At 59.9% G+C, this 18,409-nt stretch overlaps 2 protein-coding genes across 8 annotated transcripts in view; one reads left to right on the plus strand and one right to left on the minus strand.

Moving 5' to 3' along the window:
* The first annotated feature begins 1,358 nt into the window (after nt 1-1,358).
* ODC1 (ornithine decarboxylase 1) lies at nt 1,359-8,596 on the plus strand. 5 transcript variants are annotated; one of them, XM_059660548.1, is made up of 12 exons: nt 1,359-1,496; nt 3,643-3,753; nt 3,842-3,978; nt 4,220-4,393; nt 4,532-4,704; nt 4,957-5,091; nt 5,208-5,289; nt 5,454-5,537; nt 6,460-6,622; nt 6,703-6,815; nt 6,938-7,152; nt 8,125-8,596. In XM_059660548.1, the coding sequence occupies exons 3-12, from the start codon at nt 3,871-3,873 to the stop codon at nt 8,264-8,266; spliced, it is 1,389 nt and encodes a 462-aa protein (XP_059516531.1). In that variant the 5' UTR covers nt 1,359-1,496; nt 3,643-3,753; nt 3,842-3,870; the 3' UTR covers nt 8,267-8,596. The 5 variants fall into 5 exon arrangements, with proteins under 5 accessions (XP_059516531.1, XP_059516530.1, XP_059516533.1 ...); XM_059660547.1 differs by lacking the exon at nt 1,359-1,496 and adding an exon at nt 1,520-1,748 and having other exon boundaries at nt 3,844-3,978; XM_059660550.1 differs by lacking the exons at nt 1,359-1,496; nt 4,957-5,091 and adding an exon at nt 1,521-1,748.
* A 6,047-nt stretch (nt 8,597-14,643) lies between these two features.
* The window catches only part of HPCAL1 (hippocalcin like 1), a 66,672-nt gene continuing 62,906 nt past the window's right edge, over nt 14,644-18,409 (minus strand). For all 3 annotated transcript variants that reach the window (XM_059660553.1, XM_059660552.1, XM_059660554.1), the window contains 2 exons: nt 16,626-16,731; nt 14,644-15,399 (listed from right to left, as the gene is read on the minus strand). In XM_059660553.1, coding sequence (XP_059516536.1) covers nt 15,302-15,399; nt 16,626-16,731 — 204 coding nt within the window. In that variant the 3' untranslated portion in view covers nt 14,644-15,301. The remainder of the gene's footprint in view (nt 15,400-16,625; nt 16,732-18,409) is intronic.

The raw sequence follows: 18,409 nt of genomic DNA on the forward strand, positions 1-18,409 counted from the left end.
TGAAATCAATAAAAAAAAATTTTTTTTAAGTTCCTTCAGCCCCTCCCTGGGGCCAGCAGTGGGGACCATATACACCCATAGGTGCTGTCCTCCAATGGCGTTACCAGCTCAAGGGGTCCACCCCTTGGGGAGCTCAATTCAGAAACTAGAGGCGGCTGTCGCCAGGTAGTTTCATTTCCTTGTAGCAAATAAGGAGAGGGGGACTCGTGTCCCAAACTCTGCTCCCTAAAGGGAGGCGTGGCCATGGCTTCTACAGGGTGTCCCCCCCGAAAGTGTAGGCATGCATTTTAGGAAACGCTGCCTTTCCAGTTATTCCCAGTGTGTCTATACCTTTCTGGGAGGAACACCCTGTATGGACCACCTGGTCAACTGCATGTTGGTTTCTTCTTTGCAGTTGGCTACACACTCAGCTGACCCAGTTCACGGCTGATGTGCAGAACACTGCGCGCCACTGTCACACTGAGCAAGACCCGCCCGGACCCCGGGACTCGTGCTACTGACGCGGGCGCACCCGCTGCGTCTTCGGGACAGTCACTGCCTGCCCGGCCTGGGCACGTGCACTCGCTGCTGGGCCTCTGGGCCTCGGTGTGCGGGCGCTTAGGTAACCCTCCACTGGCCACCCACCCACCGCGCCCTCCGCGGGGACGAGGGCAGGGGCGCGCCTGGTGGCTGCGGGCCCGTTACCTGCCACCCCTTCTCCGGACGCGGGGCCCAGCCTCGGGCTTGATCAAGCCCCGCGTGCGGCTTTGCGTGCCCACTGCTGCCGGCCACCGGGTCGGAGGGCACCTGGATGTGTGAGACGTGGTTTCAGGGCGCAGTGGCTGGCGGGTGGTGTGGGGGGGCCCTCGCAGAGGGGACTGGCCGGGTGCCCCCAGCACTCTTCCCCGTCAGCGTCCCTGTCCCTTCCGGGGGAGACAGTGGCGGCCGAGTCCTTCCCAGGCCCCTTCCACGGGAACGGAGGCGGCGGGGTCCACGTGGCCCACCCGCGTCCGATCTCCTTTCCCTGCCCAAGCGCAGGAGGCCTTTAAGGCCAAGCGCAAGGACAGCTTTGCGTGGCGCGGGTGCTGAAGGACGGCGGCGGCGGCTCCCGGCCCGAGGCTGAAGGTCCGGCGAGCTGCGGGCAGTCAGCGCCCGCGGGGTCCCTGCGGTTTGCTGCGTGTGCGCCGACCTGCCGCAGGGCCGGAGGGCGCGAGGCCGCCGGCGAGGGGCGGGGCCTGCGGGGCGTGCGCGTGCGCAGATCTAGAAGGCGCGAGGCCGGCGGCGGGGGCGGGGGCGTGGCCGGCGGGGGCGTGCGCGTGCGCGGACCTGCCGCAGGGCCCAGAGCGGCGCGAGGCCGGGGGCGGACCGGGCGGCGCTGGGCGGCGCCGGGCGGCGCTGACGTTTAGCCGCCCGCGCCCCCCGCCCCTCCTCCAGGCCCCGGTTGGCCGCCGCCGCCGCGCTCCGCCCCCTCCCTCGGAAGACGCCCGGACGGAACCGATCGCGGCTGGTTTGAGCTGGTGCGTCTCCATGACGACACGCGCGGCGCTATAAGTAGCGGAGCAGCGGCGCGTCGGGCTTTGTCAGTCCCCTCAGCCTCCGCCGCCGCCGCCCCTCTGCCAGCGCTCCGGCGCCACTCGGGCCGGCGGTCTCCGCGGGAGGGAGCGAGGCGGAGGGCGGCCGGGCGGGCGGCTGACGGGGGCGGCCGGCGGTCCTGCGCGCTCGGCGGCGGCGGCTCCATGGGGTCGGCGTGAGGCGTCCGGCGCTCCGAGGTGAGAGGGGCGCCGGGGGGCGGGCGGGGACGGCCACGTGTCCCTGCGCGCCGGGCCGGGGGTCGGAGGCCGGGACAGACCCGCGCCCGGACCTGCGGGGGACACGTGGCCGCAGAGCCGGCCCCCGGCCTGGTGAGCGGCTCCCGCGGGGCCCGGGTTCCCGGGGGCGCGCCGGCCCGAGCCCTCCCCGCGGCGCGGCCGTCCTGGCCTGGGGCCCCGCCTCGCCCCGGGCCCCGCCGACGTGGGGTTCTGAGCCGGAAGCCGCGGGGAGGCCCGTTGCTTCCTTCAGCCGCTGTTTCTCTTTTTCAACCCACGTGGCCCGCGGCGGCAGGTGCCGCAGGTGTGAGCGCCCGCACGGTCGGGCCCCGCTCGCCCGCCGCCGCCGAGACCGGCTGCCGTTCCGCCCGCGTTCGCCGCTTGCTTTGGGTGGGTTTCGCTCTCTGTACGGAGCGGAGGACCCGGCGGAGAACCAGAGCGTTGCCGGGGCTGAGGGTCAGCCCGCCAGCCTGGTCCGGGAGGAAGGTCCAGCCACGGGACCGGGAGGACCCGGGGTTTAGGAGGAGCCCGGGGTGTTCGGCCCCAGTTCAGGGCCTTGGGCGTGGGAGCCCCCTCCCCCGCGAGGCTTCCGGGAAGCCTAAGCCCTCGGTGCCAGTCGGGGAGCGAAACCTCTTAGAAAAGTGGGGGACACAGGGTGCGTGACTTGTTCAACCTCAGGTTGCGCCGCGTTTAGCTGGCGGGGCAGTGCTTTCCGTTTCTGTTGGAGTCAGCCCAGGCTTCCTAGCAGGTGCCGCTGGGTCCGACCTGTGGGTAACGGCCACCGGCGCCCTGGAGGTGTCCCTGGCCAGCCCTCTCCATCGCCAGGTGCTCAGATGAGCTTCAAAGATGCAGGAGAGCAGCGGTCTGTGTAAGGAAGACGTCCCAGGTGTAAGCCTGCGCATCGCCTCGCGCGCACACTCATCAAGACCCTAATTAACGCAGGTGCCCCGCTGCCGCCCGCCCGCGGGCTGTGATTTATGCCCCAGAGGCCAGAGGGCTGTGCCGGCCCCAGTCCCTTGCGTGGCCGGAGGGCCGAGTCGGGAGGTGGGCAATGGCCGACAGTCACATTAGAGGGAGCTGAAACGAGTTCTGCCTGCACGGGCCGGGTGGATGGATGGCAGGCCGCCCCCTGGGCCTCAGATGCCCGGGGCCAGAGCGAGCTGCGGCCTCTGCCCGTGGGCTGCGGGCACTGAAGCAGGTTGCACTCCCCGGCAGGAAGCCGGTCAGTTTCAGTAATGGCGTTCACCGCGGTCATGGTGTATCAAGTCCAAGGACGGTGGCTCTGATTGTTCGAGCTTTTTGCTTACCCATAAGTCACTCGTGTTTGTTTACTTAAGCAAATATTGCAGATAGTAGAGTGCCTGTGGGGATTCCCAGAATTGCTAATTTAGTAGCCACACTAGTCTAAGAATGCTGACTTTTCTGATCAGACACAGCCACTGTGATCTATTATGTTGATTTGAAGATGCAGTTTTTAGAAATACATGCCCACCCTGCACATAAAATTAGCTCATAAAATTCCCAGGAAACTTGAGAGCACCCTGTAAGTTGAGCCCTGGATGTTTCCATGATGCCTTTTAGTTACTAGAAGTGATTCTGTGTAAAGTGCTTGTGGAGATGCACGGTCCTGGGTACGGGACTTCCGTGTGCTGCTTAAAAAGACCCTGAGGTGCTGCGTCTGGTGTCCGCAGATGCTGTAGAGGTTTGTGGGTTCGTGACTTCTGTCGGGAGTAATGGGATTCCCAAACCCAGAGTGAGCTGTGCAGGGTCTGAGCAGCCCTGCTTCCTGGGTGGGCGGGTTAGGGCCCAGTGTGTCCGCTCGATGTGTCCTAAGGGGACAGCACATCTGTGTTACCAGGCATTCCCGCAGCTGCACGGAGAGGACCCGTGTCCCGTGGACTGGGAGTTCCTGGAGAGCCGCCTCTGAACAGCTGGCAATAACTTCCTAAGTCCCATCTTCATTTTCCTTGTAAGTATTCTTGGCTGCTGCACGTTAATCTTGTTCAGAATGACTAAGTATCTAAGGCTTCTGAGTGAATGTCTCCACCCTTTTGCAGAGTGTTGCGTTTCGGAACATCCAGAAACCATGAACGTGAACAACGTTAGTGATGAAGCGTTTGACTGCCATTTCCTCGATGAGGGCTTTACTGCCAAGGACATCCTGGACCAGAAAATTAACGAAGTGTCTTCTTCAGTAAGTGTCTGCAGTCCATGCTGGCAGCGTCGCCGGGCAGAGCGGCAGCGGGGGAACTTCAGTGGGGTCTGGGAAGTGCGAGGGAACTTACGGTCTTGTTGGGGAATTTAGAGTTTAATTGGCTGTGGATCGTCCCAAATAATAGTGAGTCATGTCGGTGAATGAATCGAGGTGACGGAAAGAGGAGGCCGTGGGTGCACTTGGTTTACTGCTCACGTCTGCGTGCCCACGCTTTCTGTAGGACGACAAGGATGCCTTCTACGTTGCGGACCTGGGAGACATTCTAAAGAAACATCTGCGGTGGCTAAAAGCTCTTCCTCGGGTCACCCCCTTTTATGCAGTCAAATGCAACGACAGCAGGACCATAGTGAAGACCCTGGCTGCCATCGGGACGGGGTTTGACTGCGCCAGCAAGGTGAGCGAGAGGAGAGGCCGCTTAAGTTGTTTCCTGGGCGGTAGATGGGGGGCGGGGCTGTGATGTGACAACTTCCCATGTTTCTGTTTCTTTCACTATTTGCTACATGTGTATAGTGTAACATCTCTTCCTTTTCAGACCGAAATACAGTTGGTGCAGAGTCTTGGGGTGCCTCCAGAGAGGATCATCTATGCAAACCCTTGTAAACAAGTGTCTCAGATTAAATACGCTGCCAATAACGGGGTCCAGATGATGACCTTCGATAGCGAAGTCGAGCTGATGAAAGTTGCCAGGGCACATCCAAAGGCAAAGTGAGTTCCTCCGCGAGGGCAGGGTCGGAGACGGGATCTGTACGTTGCCAAACAAGCACAGATTTCCAGTTGCTGATCTTTGTACTCCAGTGAATTCTCTGTGCTGGGCCAGGGGCAGCGTGGGAAAGAGCTTAAACCCTCTTGGCTAGGAAAGCCGTGTGAGACTCACCACAGGACCAGAGCCGAGGGGTCTGTGTGGTGAGCGTGTCCGTGGGCCGCCCTGTAACGTCGGTGCGCTCCCCATGCTTCTAGGCTGGTGTTGCGCATTGCCACCGATGACTCCAAAGCAGTCTGTCGTCTCAGTGTTAAGTTTGGTGCCACACTCAAGACCAGCAGGCTTCTTCTGGAGCGGGCCAGGGAGCTGAACATCGACGTCATCGGTGTCAGGTGAGACTGGTGGGTGGTTAGAGCCTGAGACAGTGCAAGTTTTACAGTTTGTTCCCCACAGTGAACAGTTGCCTTCAGAAATAATAAATGGCGTGTTCTCCTTTTTATCGCCTCAGCTTTCACGTGGGCAGTGGCTGTACTGACCCTGAGACCTTTGTGCAGGCCATCTCTGACGCCCGCTGTGTCTTTGACATGGGGGTGAGTATATGTAAACCTCGGTGCGAGGTGGGCAGGGCCGGCAGAACTAGTCTCAGTTCTAGACTCGGCCTTTGGGGGAGTCCTCAGTGCAGAGGCTGGAGCCTCCTCCATTCTTCATGACTTGTTACAGATCTCGCTGTTTGACCTAATTTTCTTGCCTCCAGGCTGAGGTTGGTTTCAACATGTACCTGCTGGACATTGGCGGTGGCTTTCCTGGGTCTGAGGATGCAAAGCTTAAATTTGAGGAGGTAATTCATAGCAAAGCTGATCAGCGGTAGCTGCTTTAGCAAGTCCCCTAGTGGAGTACTTTACAACCTAAGTGTTGTAGCTGATAACCAGAGGGACTATACAAACATGAAAATAAGTGTCCTGAGCGACTTTTGTGCTATTTAAAATTGTACTTAATATTCTTTGGTTTTCTAACATATGAGTCACTTCCTAAAATGTCTTGGGAAACAATTAAGAAATGTTGCTGTGGTGATGAGAGAACACGCTGACTTTAGTACAGCAAGTGCTCACTTATGTCATTAATAGGTCCTGTGACTTTAAATGAGACGACTCAGAGCAAAACTGTTTTATCCTGGGCTAATGGGTATACATGAGGGTTCAGCTCCGATGGCTGCTCATGTGTTACAGCAAAATGACAACATTTGAACAAAGCGACGTAATTGGGGGACCTGCTGTTCGTCTTTATACCAAATGTGCTTTGCTAGAACTTGTATTTCCTCTATTAAAACATTAAGTGTTTAGTCACTTAGGAAGTTAAGCCCCATTAAATGGTGTTGAAGTTTATAAAATATCCACATTGTTATTTGTTAAAATTATGTGAGGTTGACAGAATAGAGTTTTATCTTGTTGGCATGTATTTGCTAGATAAAAATATTTGGGGGCACGCTGATCCCTTAGTAAGTAGTAATATGTTTGTTTTATCGTTTGATAAAATGGTCCCTATAACATCTTGGAGGACAGAAGGATAGCTAGAGGGGAACCCAAGGGAAACCACGGGGTACGCAGGCTGGTTCTGAGGGGCAGTGTTTAGTTTTTGCTGTTGCCTGGTGATAAGAGCCTCTGCTGAGGCTGTGCAGACATTTTATATCACATCACAGCACTGCGCTCTCCACCGCCTGGTTCCCCTGATGGCTGACTGCTCTTGTCTGTCTCACTCCGTAGATCACCAGTGTAATCAACCCAGCCCTGGACAAGTATTTTCCATCAGACTCGGGAGTGACAGTCATAGCTGAGCCGGGCAGATACTATGTTGCATCAGCTTTCACGCTTGCGGTTAACATCATTGCCAAAAAGCTGGTCTTGAAGGAACAAACGGGCTCTGACGGTAGGTATAACGGGGAAGTCGTTGCACATGTAAGTGGAAGCTGGTACGAAGGTGGTCGCTGAGACTGATCTTCCTCCTAGATGAGGAGGAGTCGAGCGAGAAGACCTTCATGTATTACGTGAACGACGGAGTGTACGGGTCATTTAACTGCATCCTCTACGATCACGCGCACGTGAAGCCCCTGCTGCAGAAGGTACGTCCCGTCAGTGCCGTGGGTGCGTCGGTGTGCCGTGGGTGTGTCAGTGTGCCGTGGGTGCGAGGGAAGATGACTGGTCAGAGTGAGTGTAACTAGGTTCGTTTCTCTCTCCAATGCAGAGGCCCAAACCAGATGAGAAGTACTACTCATCCAGCATCTGGGGACCGACCTGTGACGGCCTCGATCGCATCGTGGAGCGCTGCGGCTTGCCCGAGATGCACGTGGGGGACTGGATGCTCTTTGAAAACATGGGTGCTTATACCGTGGCTGCTGCTTCTACTTTCAATGGGTTCCAGAGGCCAACGATCTACTATGTGATGTCAGGGCCAACATGGTTAGTGACAGTGCGTGTGTGTGGCCTGATAAGAAAGACCTTGGGGCGCTCTCCCTTCCTGGAGCCCCGCACCTGTCCCTCCCCCTCTTCTTCCCCTACAGCATGCAGCTCCTAAATGCTAAGGGTTCCCACAGGACTTACTACCAGGGCAGCAGTGGGCAGCTCGTCCTGGGCCAACCCCTGGACCGGTCTCCAAGACCCTCTTTCTGCCTTCTCAGCCCCACCCAGTCCCTCTCCTTTTGCTGCTTCTGTTCTTAGCCCTTTCTTGTCCTCAGCCCTTCCTGGTGTCAGTGTCCCCAGCTTTAGTAAATGTACTTTTTAGGGGAAAAAAGGAATAGATATCTTCTTCAATTTATGCTCACTCATCTCTCTAATTGAAAGGAATTATGTTGCTTGATTAAATAGAACGTTTTCTATGTTTATTTTCTCCCTATTAAGGGAGATGCTCTAGAACAGCGGTTCTCAACCTGTGGGTCACGACTCCTTTGGGGTCGAACAAGACCATTGGAAAACATATAATTACATATTGTTTTTGTGATTATTCACTATGCTTTAATTATGTTCAATTTGTAACAATGAAATTGGGGGTCACCACAACATGAGGAACTGTATTAAAGGGTCACGGCATTAGGAAGGTTGAGAACCACTGCTCTAGAAAATTTGGAGAATACAAATGGATGGAAAAATCTCTCCAGTAATTGTGATTTGTATTTTCAGATGGTCCCTGATCCATAACCATTTTAGAAAAGTCTGGTTAAGATATTTCTATGTGGCGGGAATATTTTAATGAATGCATGTGACCTGTGGTTTCCTTATTGCCCAAAAGGGGGTTCCGGAAAAATGCTAGCTTTAGAAATACTAGGTGCTTCCTCATGACAGGGACCAAGGAAGGAAGTGGCTCATGGATAAGTTACTGGGAGCTGCTTGGTGTGGTGACTTGGGGTCCTTAACGTGCCCTTCTCTCTCTCTCAGGCAACTGATGCAGCAAATCCAGAACCGCGACTTCCCACCTGAGGCAGAGGAGGATGCTGGCGCCCTGCCTGTGTCCTGTGCCTGGGAGAGCGGGATGGAGCTCCTCCCAGCAGCCTGCACATCAGCCCGCGTGAACGTGTAGACGCCATTCCTGTAGCTGTTACGCGAGTGTAGCTTGACTTAAGGGATTTGGGGGGACCACTTAACTTAATGATTGCTAGTTTGGAATGTCTTTGTAAGTGGGGGTGGCACAGATGGAACAAGGTGGAAGGCCTATGCGATGGGGTCACACGTGTTCCTATGGAAACTATTTGAATATTTGTTTTATATGGATTTTTATTCAATTCTCAAACATGCTACCACAGAGCGCCCCTCAGCTGCCAGGCAAGCATTTGTAGCTTGTGCGTTGGCAGAACCAGCCCAAAACTTAGTGTTGTGACCTGTTTTAACAATAAAGTACCTTGGAAATTAGGCATTGGGAGATCTTCAGTGTGTCTGTTCCACACGGCTCGCCTTGCCTGTGTTTTCACAAGTGGGAATCCATGTTTTCATTTCCCCAGAGGACTTGAGAGTTGGTGAAACTCCTCGGACATGCCTTTTCTGTTGGGCATTTCTGTGTCAAGTCCATGAGTCCTGCATGAAGTTTGCTGGGGATTCTGGAAGGGAGCAGGTCTAGCCCCAGGCAGCTGGAGGGAGCAGGATGGATGAGCAAGGCCATGTCTCTGCAGCTGGCAGTGGCCAACGTCTACCCTCGTGGCTCAGTCCGCCCGAAGGGCCACGGGTGCTGGGACTGCAATGCCCAAAGCCCCTGGTGACTGGCCCCACGCTCCCTCCCGTCCCAGCCAGTGCCCGGGGGAGGTGCATGAGGCCTCGGAGCCCTGCTTGTAGACCGGGGCGTTCCCTTCCCACCTGGGCCGCACTCCCCCGGCAGGCTGCGCGGCTACAAGTCAGGAATGGAGTGCAGTTGGCAGTCAACTTAATAAATCCAGCGACACTTGTAGATCTTTGCCTTCTCTGACCGCTACATCCCCCCAAAAGAAGGCGCATACAGAGGCAGCTGCACCCACAGCCGTGCACAGGCCGCTGCACTCAGAAACAGCAGCTTCTTCACCTTCCCGCTGGCCATGTTTCTTGCCTCCACCCTTCTCATGGGTTTGGCTGGGGTCTGGGTTCAGTGAGGGTGCCGGATGGATGGGCCGTAGTCCACTGTGACTGGTGTCCCTTAAGAAAAGAAAGCGACACGGGGTGGTTCTCCGCCCCGTGTGGGCCCAGCGCTCCTACTGACAGTTACGAATGTCGGTTTCTTCTTGGGTGAGGTTCCCTCACTTTGGACTCGGATTTTTAAAAAGAAAACAAGAACACCATTCGCAGTGGCTTACCAAAACTCCCCAGGCGTGTGCTGTACCAACCCTGCACTCGGGGGAGGACCCGGCACCCTGGGGAGGTGGGGCTCCCTCTGCTGGGCTGTGGAGCGCGTCTGCTCCATGGGCACTCCAGCAGGACCTGTGGCCGGATCGGACCGGTTTGCTCAGCCATTTACACCTGTTGCGCTCTTCCCCGCCTTCTTACCGGCCTCTCCGTTCTCAGGTGCCTGTGGTGCACAGGTGAGGGCGTCTGTGAGGAGGGAGACACGTATTGCTGCCCAAACTTGCCAATAGCTAGGTGGCACGTGAGGTCAACGTCAAACCGCGTAACCCCGTTTAACGGCAGACGCCTGTGAGCACCTGGTCCAGCTTCTGGGAACCAGGCTGGGAAACGAAAGTGCTCGAAAACGCTAAGCAGCTGCTCACGTCGGAGAGCCCGGCGTCTGGATTTCTACAAGAGCGTTTTCATAGAAGAAAGAGTAAACTCTGTTTTAACTTGTAAGTTAAGAGTCAAAGATGAAATGCGAGTGTCAGGTGACTCAGGCTGGTGGAGGGCCCACTTTGGTTAGTGAACCACAATGATTTTCCAATGTCTGCTATTTTGTTGTTAATCCTCACCCAAGGATATTTTCGCCACTGATTTTTAGAGAGAAGGGAAGGGAGGGAGGGAGAGAGACGTTGATGTGAGATACATCGATTGGTTGCCTCCCGCACGTGCCCCGCGGTGGGGGGAGGTAGGGTTGGAGCTTGCAACCCTTGACCAGAACCAAAACCTTCAATCCGCAAACCAACGCTCCAACTATAGGGCCAACCGGCTAGGGCTGCCTGCTACCCATTTAAATGTTAGCTCCGGCCACACTAAAACTCGCCTGCATCTTCCCCGGTAACGATGAAGCTCTGAGAGGTGCCGGAACCGGGGTGGGGGGGGTGGAGGGGTGGGCATTACCAGAGTGGAGGGTGACACTGCCAGGCCCCGCAGTCAGAACCCCCTGGGTGCCAGCCTGGACCAGCCACTCCCCAGCCCCTGGCACCGCCTGAGCCAGCAGACAGATACCATACGTGACTGAGCTTCAACCTGAAATGACGGAAACTTACCAATAGATAGATGGCATGATAGATAGACGGCAGCTGAGAGCTGAGAGTTTGCTCTCTGCCGGGCAACGGGACCGGAGCTCAGCGGAGATGAAACTGGGACCCAGTAAAGACAGGTCCCTGGAGGCCATGGCCTGTGACTGGGATTGGACACTCCCCATGTTAGGTGAGCTTTAGGGAGTCATTGTAACGTGAACCGAAACCTGCTGCGCTCGGCTGCCAGGCCCTGAGCAGGAGCCTTTCTGCGGGGAGCTCGCCAGCCCGGCGGCAGCCCCGCAGGCGCCTGACTCACGTTTCACGGAGCCGGGAAAACCGGAGCCGGGAAAACCCATGGGCTCGCAGACAGAACTCACATATGGGAAGCCACCTGGAAGCTGGCAGGTGGGGAGCTGGCTTCAGCGCCCAGACCCCCTGCTGTGGGTCGATGCCCTAACCCCTCAGCCCTATGTCCCCTAAACCCGTGGTCGGCAAACTGCGGCTCGCGAGCCACATGCGGCTCTTTGGCCCCTTGAGTGTGGCTCTTCCTAAGCCTTAGGAGGACCCTAATTAAGTTAATAACAATGTACCTACCTATATAGTTTAAAAAATTTGGCTTGCAAAAGAAATTTCAATTGTTGTACTGTTGATATTTGGCTCTGTTGACTAATGAGTTTGCCGACCACTGCCCTAAACCCATCACTTTTTTTAATCCTCACCCAAGGATATTTTTCCATTGATTTTTTTAGGGAGAGTAGAAGAGAGAGGGAAAGACAGAGAGAAATATCAATATGAGAGAAACACATCCATTGGTTGCCTCCTGCATGAGCCCCAACCAGGGCCCAGGCCGGGGAGGAACCTGCAACCAAGATACGTGCCCCTGACTGGAATCGAACCTCTATCCACTAAGCAAAACCGTCTAGGGCTAAATCCATCGCTTTTAAATATATATATATATACATTTTTATTGATTTCAGAGAGGAAGGGAGAGGGAGAGATAGAAACACCAATGATGAACGAGAATCATTGATCGGCTGCCTCCTGCACACCCCTCACTGGGGAGTCAAGCCCGCAACCCCGGGCCTGTGCTCTGATGTGGAATCGAACACTGACCTCCTGGGTCATAGGTCGACGCTCACCACTGAGCCACGCCGGCCAGCCCCTCAGCCTCTTGTTTCGCAGCTGGGATGCAGGCCAAAGAGGCCAAATGATTCGAGTCAAGAGAGGCAGCCAATCAGGAGGGCCTGGGAGGAAATAGGTCCCCGCTGCCCTGGCCATTTGCTGAAGAAAAACCGAGGCTGGAATGAGCCCCTTTCTGCGTCCCACCCGGGCGGGGACGGGGCTCCAGTCCTTGCTGTACCCCAGCCTCATCCCAGCCCAAGGCGGTGGCAGTGGATGGCCAGGGCACCTGTGGCTCCCAGCCCTGCGGGGTTGGCACCGTGAGCTGTGGTCATGCGTGGGCTCGGGCTGCACTGACCCCGCTGAGTCCAGCTGGCAGTGACCAGGCCCCTAATGGTCCCACCCCCCTGAGCTGGGGGCTGGTGCGTGTGCACCTGACGGGTCATTAGCGGGAGGTCAGGGACGCTCTGGGCTCCAGGCGGAGTGAGCACCTGGGAATCCTTGCTGCTGTCCTGGGCCACGGAAGGATTTTTCCCATCCTGACTCCAGAATGAGGAGGGTCAGGTCATGAGGGGACAGTCTGTGCCTCTGGCCACAGGGGTCACCGAGGTGGAGCCTGAGTCCAGGTGACCTTCCTTGGGCTGTGGTCTCGGTGGTGAGGGCTGAGCAGGGTCTCAGGGCCTCTGAGCCGGCCGAGCTCAGGAGGCCTGAGCTGGACTGAGGTCAGCCATTGGCATGACCCTCATGTGCCCTTGCCCTGGGGGTGCCTGGGAGCTGCCCCTCCAGTGTCTGACCGGCCCTGAGTCCAGGGTACCAGGCGCCCAGCCTCACATTCCAGAGGCTGGGTCATTCCCAAAACACCAGGCTCTGGGAGGCCCTCCCGGCCACAGCCACCAGGGGGCAGCAGCACCCAGCGCCCAAGCTCCTCTGCAGGCGGGGCCCTGACCCAGTTCCCAGGTCACCCAGTCACTCAGCAAACGCTGGCGGAGCCGATGGGGACAGGGCTGTGGGGACAGGGCTGTGGCCTGGCTCAGAGGGAGATCCGGGGCTTGAGGAAGGGGCTCCCGCAGCCTTGTCCCCAAACCGGGCTGCTCCCCCCGAAACGCCTCCTGAGCCCGACAGGGGAAGCCCAGCCCTGGCCTCCTGCCTGGCCTGTGAACAGCTCCTGGGGCCCTGCAGCCTGTGCCTGCAGCCCCTGCCTGTCGGGAGTGGGCGATGCCCCCAGTCACCTCCTGAAGTGCCCACAGGGCCCCGCAGCCCTGGGCTCTGCTCACAGCCGCCCCGCCCTAGCGTGCACAGGTGGGTGCTGTGGGAAGGGAAGGGTGCTGCCTTCACCCATCCTCCCCACCCCCCACCCACGGAGCTGGCCCTGAAGCCAGGGTCCAGGTCCACCCCCATGACCAGTGTCGCCTGCGTCCCATCTCTGCACATCTCCATCCGAGCACTTCCCACACTGGGACTGCCCCACAGGGTGCCGGGTCCTAACCCTGGCTCTGACCTCACATCCACAGGAGCAGGGGCCACTCCAATGCAAGGCCCAGGTCAGTGCCCCTGGCTCCCAGAGTCCTGTCTGGCTAGTGGGAAAGGGAGGGCCTTGTGTGCCAGGCCCATGTGGGTGCGTTTCAGGCAGGGACAGCGGGTGGGCCACATACTGACTCACTCGTCCATTCACTCAACTCACCGCTGAGCAGCTGGTTCTGCCCTCCTGGCCCTGCGGAGCAGCGCATGGGCGGCTGGGGGAGTGTAGGGGTACCGAGGGAGGACGGGGACAGCTCCTGGAGGGAGGGACACTGCACGGAGTCTTAGGAATGACCTGGCATGGAGGGGGGTGGGAGGAGAAGAGGCCATGGGGGTAGAGATAGTGATGGAGAGAAACTTGGGGTGGTGGACACATAACAATATACAGATGGTGTGTTATAGAATCATACACCTGAAACCTGTATAATTTCATTAACAAATGTCACCCCAATAAATTTGGTAATAAAATAGTAATTTAAAAACAAAAGGAATGGCCTGGCATATGGATGAGATGAAGTTCGAGGCCACGGTCAGCCCCCGTTGGGACCAGGGGCAGGGCGGTGCCCACAGCAGGGGCAAACCTGGGCTGGCTGATGGCTGGAGGGCAGAGGCGTGGGTTCCCCCACCCCACCCACCGGAAACTGGCTGCGAGGGCTGCCACTAAACGCAGCCGCAGACTCGTCCCTAGGAGCCACCCACCTGCCCACAGACCCAGGCCACGTCCTCCGGAACGTCCGCGCCAATTCTCTGCACAGGATGTGCCTGGAGGTGCGTCTGCAACACCCCATGCAGGACAGACACACTTCACACTGGGCCCGTCCCACAGCCGCGCCCCAGACTCAGCCACAGACCACATCTCCCGTCCCTCCAACCACACAGACCTGCACACGCCCAGGGAAGGGGCGCTGCTGGGGCCGCATGTGGCCTGCCTGGCTTAGTTCCCATTCTGCCATGGGCATCCCGGGACCGAGTGAGCCCGGGGAGGGCCCGGCTGGAGTCGGTGATGGTCTGTGGGGCAGGGCCCGCCCCTCCCGGCTCCTCCACCTGCAGGAACCTCAGGCCCTTGTAAACTGAAGTGCGCGGGAGCCGGTCAGTCACGTGGGGGAGGAGTGCGCAGGCGGCCAGGGCATCCGTGCCACACGTGTGTGCGGGAGACAATGGCCTCCTCCTCTGGGTGCACCCTCCGGTCATCTTGCTGATTATACCACAGGGTAGGGGAGGCAGGGGAGGGGGCAGTGTCCCCGGCAAACCTGCCAAGAACAGGCCTCTCTTATTCCCACCAGCGCTTCTCGGACCAGGCAGAGGCTGAAGAGCAGGCTGGGCAGGTCTGTAGACACAGCGACAACTACAGGGACACCGAGGGGTGAGTTTACCAGCAGCGGCTGGGCCCACCCTCCCGAGGGCGCGAGCGGAGGGCAGCGGCTGGGGCTCTCAGGGGCCAACACACGACTCGGAGGATTCTGTTTATTTGATCATTTTAATACAGGAAACGCCGGGCCGGCCACAGGACACCCCTGACACAGACCCTGCATTCCCGGGGGGGCCTCCCCGCAGCGGGCGCGCATGCATTCCTCGGCCACGGGCGGGTTGGGCATAAATACCACAAGAGAACCGGCTCGGGAGGATCACAGGCCACAAGGGAACCACGCTCGGAGGCAATCGAGGCGTTAAATACGGGACCTACACGTGACACTTCACATCACAGCACGGGTAGGGACACAGGACAGGGAAGGCGACCGCGGCACAGACGTGCGCGTGGCTTCGGTTGAGAGAAGACGAGCTGGGTGCTGCCATGCATGGAGGCCGCCTCCTCGCCGCTCCCGTCCTCCCTCCCCATCACCTGCCATCACAAACACACCCGGCCTGCGCCACCTTCAGAGTCCCACCGAGTCCTCGTGGGTCCGGGGCTCCCAGCGGCCATAAGCCCTGGACGCGGGCGGGAGGGTGGGGGGAGGCCAGGCGGAGGGGGCGCGGCTGCAGGGGGCCGGGTGAGTGCGGGGTCACCTGGCCGGCCGGGGTAGCGGGGATGATGGAGGAGGCATCCGCTGTTGTGAGCAAAGCTTAACCGGTGAGAGGCCTGCGCTCTTGCCATCGGGCGGGCGCCGGGCTCAGAACTGGCTGGCGCTGCTGGGGTCGCACTGCAGCAGCCGCACGATGGACGGGTCGCTCTTGGCACCTTTGATGAACTCCTCCAGGGACAGCTTGCCTGGGGGGGGGGGGGCAGGAGTCAGCGATGCTCGCGGGCTTTCCCTCCCGAGCACGGGGACCCCTCAGCCACCCCCTGGGCCGTGTGAGCCTCACGAGGCCGGTTGCCATCCCGGTGCCGCTTGCTTCGTGGGCGTTTCGGGAAAACCCTTTTGCTTCCCCTGCTCACGGCTGACGGGCACACCCAGTGTGGCCACATGCGTGGCCGGTGGCGATTTCAATCCTTTTAGAGTCGCCCCACGCTTTACCTAAGGAAGGTGTGACTTGTCCAGAAAACACAGGGCCTCTGCCTCTCACCCGTAACCGAGCCAGGGCTGGGGGGCCAGAAGCAGCCCCGCCCAGGGTGACTGCCCACGGGGGGAGGGGGGGCCCGGCCCAGGGTGACTGCCTACGGGGGGAGGGGGGGCCCGGCCCAGGGTGACTGCCCACGGGGCGGCATGGCCCAGGGTGACTGTCCACGGGGCGGCCCGGCCCAGGGTGACTGCCCACAGTAGGTGCTTCTGGCCCATCTGCCCCTGGGGTGGGTGGGGACTGGTGACACATGCGCCGCCCGCACAGACGCAGACGTGGTGGGCAGGACGGGGTTTGAAGCAGACACTGTCGGAGCCTGTGCTGCGCTCTGCTGCCACCAGGGGGAGGAGACTGGGGGGGTCGAGGGAGGAGAAGGAGGTTATGAGGGGGCAGTAGGAGCTCGGCCTGTGCCCAGCGTGTGCCCAGCGCTGAGGAGCGGTCAGCCGCCAACCTCTCCGCCTCAGGGACTTCAGTGCATGGCGGGGCCAGGGGGACAGCCGTCGCAAGGCCCCTGGCAGGACTGACGGGAGGAGGTGCTGGAGGGGTTCGGCCCAGGCCTGGTCCGGGGGCCATCTCAGTTAGGGGGCTTCTGCCAGGCCGGGCGCGGCTGCAGTGACAGGTCCGGCTGTGGGCAGGGCGCCGCCTGTCCAGCGGAGAGGGCCCCCAGCAGGGGCAGGCTGGCCGGCCCCACAGAGACTAACAGCGTCAGGCTGGGGTGTGGGGGGGGGGGATCCTTCAGCACGCGGGCCACGCCCACAAGGCTGCTCGTGTCCCCATTTTAGAAGCTCGGACACCGGGGCTCAGGGGTGCAGCCACAGGTGCGAGGACAGAGTGGGGTGCAGCCCCACGACCCTGACCTGCCCCCGGCTCTCCCGCAGGCCAGCGGAGGGCGGGTGCCTGGGGGACACGCTGCAGGGGAGGGACCCGGCGCCCTACCGTCGTTGTTGGTGTCCATCTGCCTGAAGATCTTGTCCGTCCGTTTCTCCGGAGTGGACTCGTCCTCCGGCATCTTCATCACGGAGGACACCATCTTGTAAATAGCCTGCAAGGGCACATGGGGGCGTGAGCTCAGATTCCGGAACATTCCTGGGCGCTGGGGCAGGAGTGAGCTCCCGTCCAGCCCACACCTCGGCGCAGAGAGGGGAGATGCTCGCCGGCCCCCAGGACCCCCAGCTGGAGGCACGGCCCCGCCACTCCCAGCACCCGGCTGAGGATCACGGGTGGGGAGTCAGGCAAAGGAAGCCGGATACGGTGATGGGGGCTCAAGAGCCGGCCAACAACCCCACCGCAGCGGTCAGAAGAGGGGGGCCGCCTCGGGGGAGGTGCCCAGAAGGCACGGAGGGAGCCTTCGGGGGGCTGGGAGCGCCATAGCTCCCTGAGGGGGTGACGCAGGCCGGTCTGTACAGCCCCTCCCGCTGCACACACAGCTGGGAGCGTCTCACTGTGATGCTGGACCTCAGTTCAGAATAAAGACTCCGCCCCTGAACCCCCGAGAACCACAGGGCCAGCCCTGCCAGGGCAGCTGGGGCGGGGGGTGCACCAGGTCGCCAGAAGGATGGAGAACCCCTCCTCAGGCACTGCCGTCGAGGGCTCAGCCCCAGGGTCCCGCCGGGCAGGGGCCGTGCGTGGGGTGCGTGTGTGTGCGTGCGTGTGTGAGTGTGTATGTGTGTGCGCATGTGTGTGCGTGGTGTGTGCATGGCGTGTGTGTGTGTGTGCGTGTGTGTGTGTGTGTGTGTGTGAAGGGCCTCAATCAGGCCACTGACCAGCAACTCGTCAGTCACATGCTGGGCAGACGCACGTGGGCTCGGTGCCCGATCCGAGCCTGCGCCGTGTGTCTGTGTGGAACCAACTACAGGGGACCTGGGTGGCCACACCTTTGCTCACGGAGCCCTGAGGGCCGTGCCGGTGGAGAGTGCCTCCGCGGGACGTCTAGACCCGAATCCACGGGGGCGGGGGTCTGATGGCAGCCCGGCCCTGAGGGCCCTCTGGCTGCACATCGCTAGGCACCGGGAAAGCCAGCTCACCCGGCTTCCCTCCAGAACCGCCACACAGCAGAGCCTCTCACAGGTGCGGCCGCTGATGTCCGTCTACCTCACAAGTGCACGTTCCTGGGGGCACTGCCAGCTGCTGGGGCCCCTCAAACCGGGACTCACAACTGCCAAGGGTCCCCTGAACCACTCAACGCTCAGCTGCTGATTATCAGGAAACCTCCTCCGAGCCTCAGCTTGTGGGACGTGCAGAGATGGGCCCTGAGGGCTGTGGGACCCAGCTGATGGCCAGCACTGACTCGCCCTTCAAGTGACAGCTGCTCACTTTCAGGAGGGCACGCCAGAGGGGCAGGCACCACCGGGACAAAATGCCTGCACGCTGTGGGCGGGAGGGGGAGGGGGTGGAGGGGGGAGGGGAGGGAGAGGGCACACAGAGCCCTGCCTGATGGTGGGCCTGGCCCTGAGGACCCTCAGCCTCTCCCCTGGTCCTCCCACCTGCACCATCTCAGCATCCCCCCCGGCCCCTCCCACCTGCCCATCTCAGCATCTCCCCGGCCCCTCCCACCTGCCCATCTCAGCATCTCCCCGGCCCCTCCCACCTGCCCATCTCAGCATCTCCCCCGGCCCCTCCCACCTGCCCATCTCAGCATCTCCCCGGCCCCTCCCACCTTCCCATCTCAGCATCTCCCCGGCCCCTCCCACCTGCCCATCTCAGCATCTCCCCGGCCCCTC

This window comes from Myotis daubentonii, chromosome 12 (genome assembly GCF_963259705.1).
Source record: "Myotis daubentonii chromosome 12, mMyoDau2.1, whole genome shotgun sequence".
In the NCBI taxonomy this organism is placed as follows: domain Eukaryota; kingdom Metazoa; phylum Chordata; class Mammalia; order Chiroptera; family Vespertilionidae; genus Myotis; species Myotis daubentonii.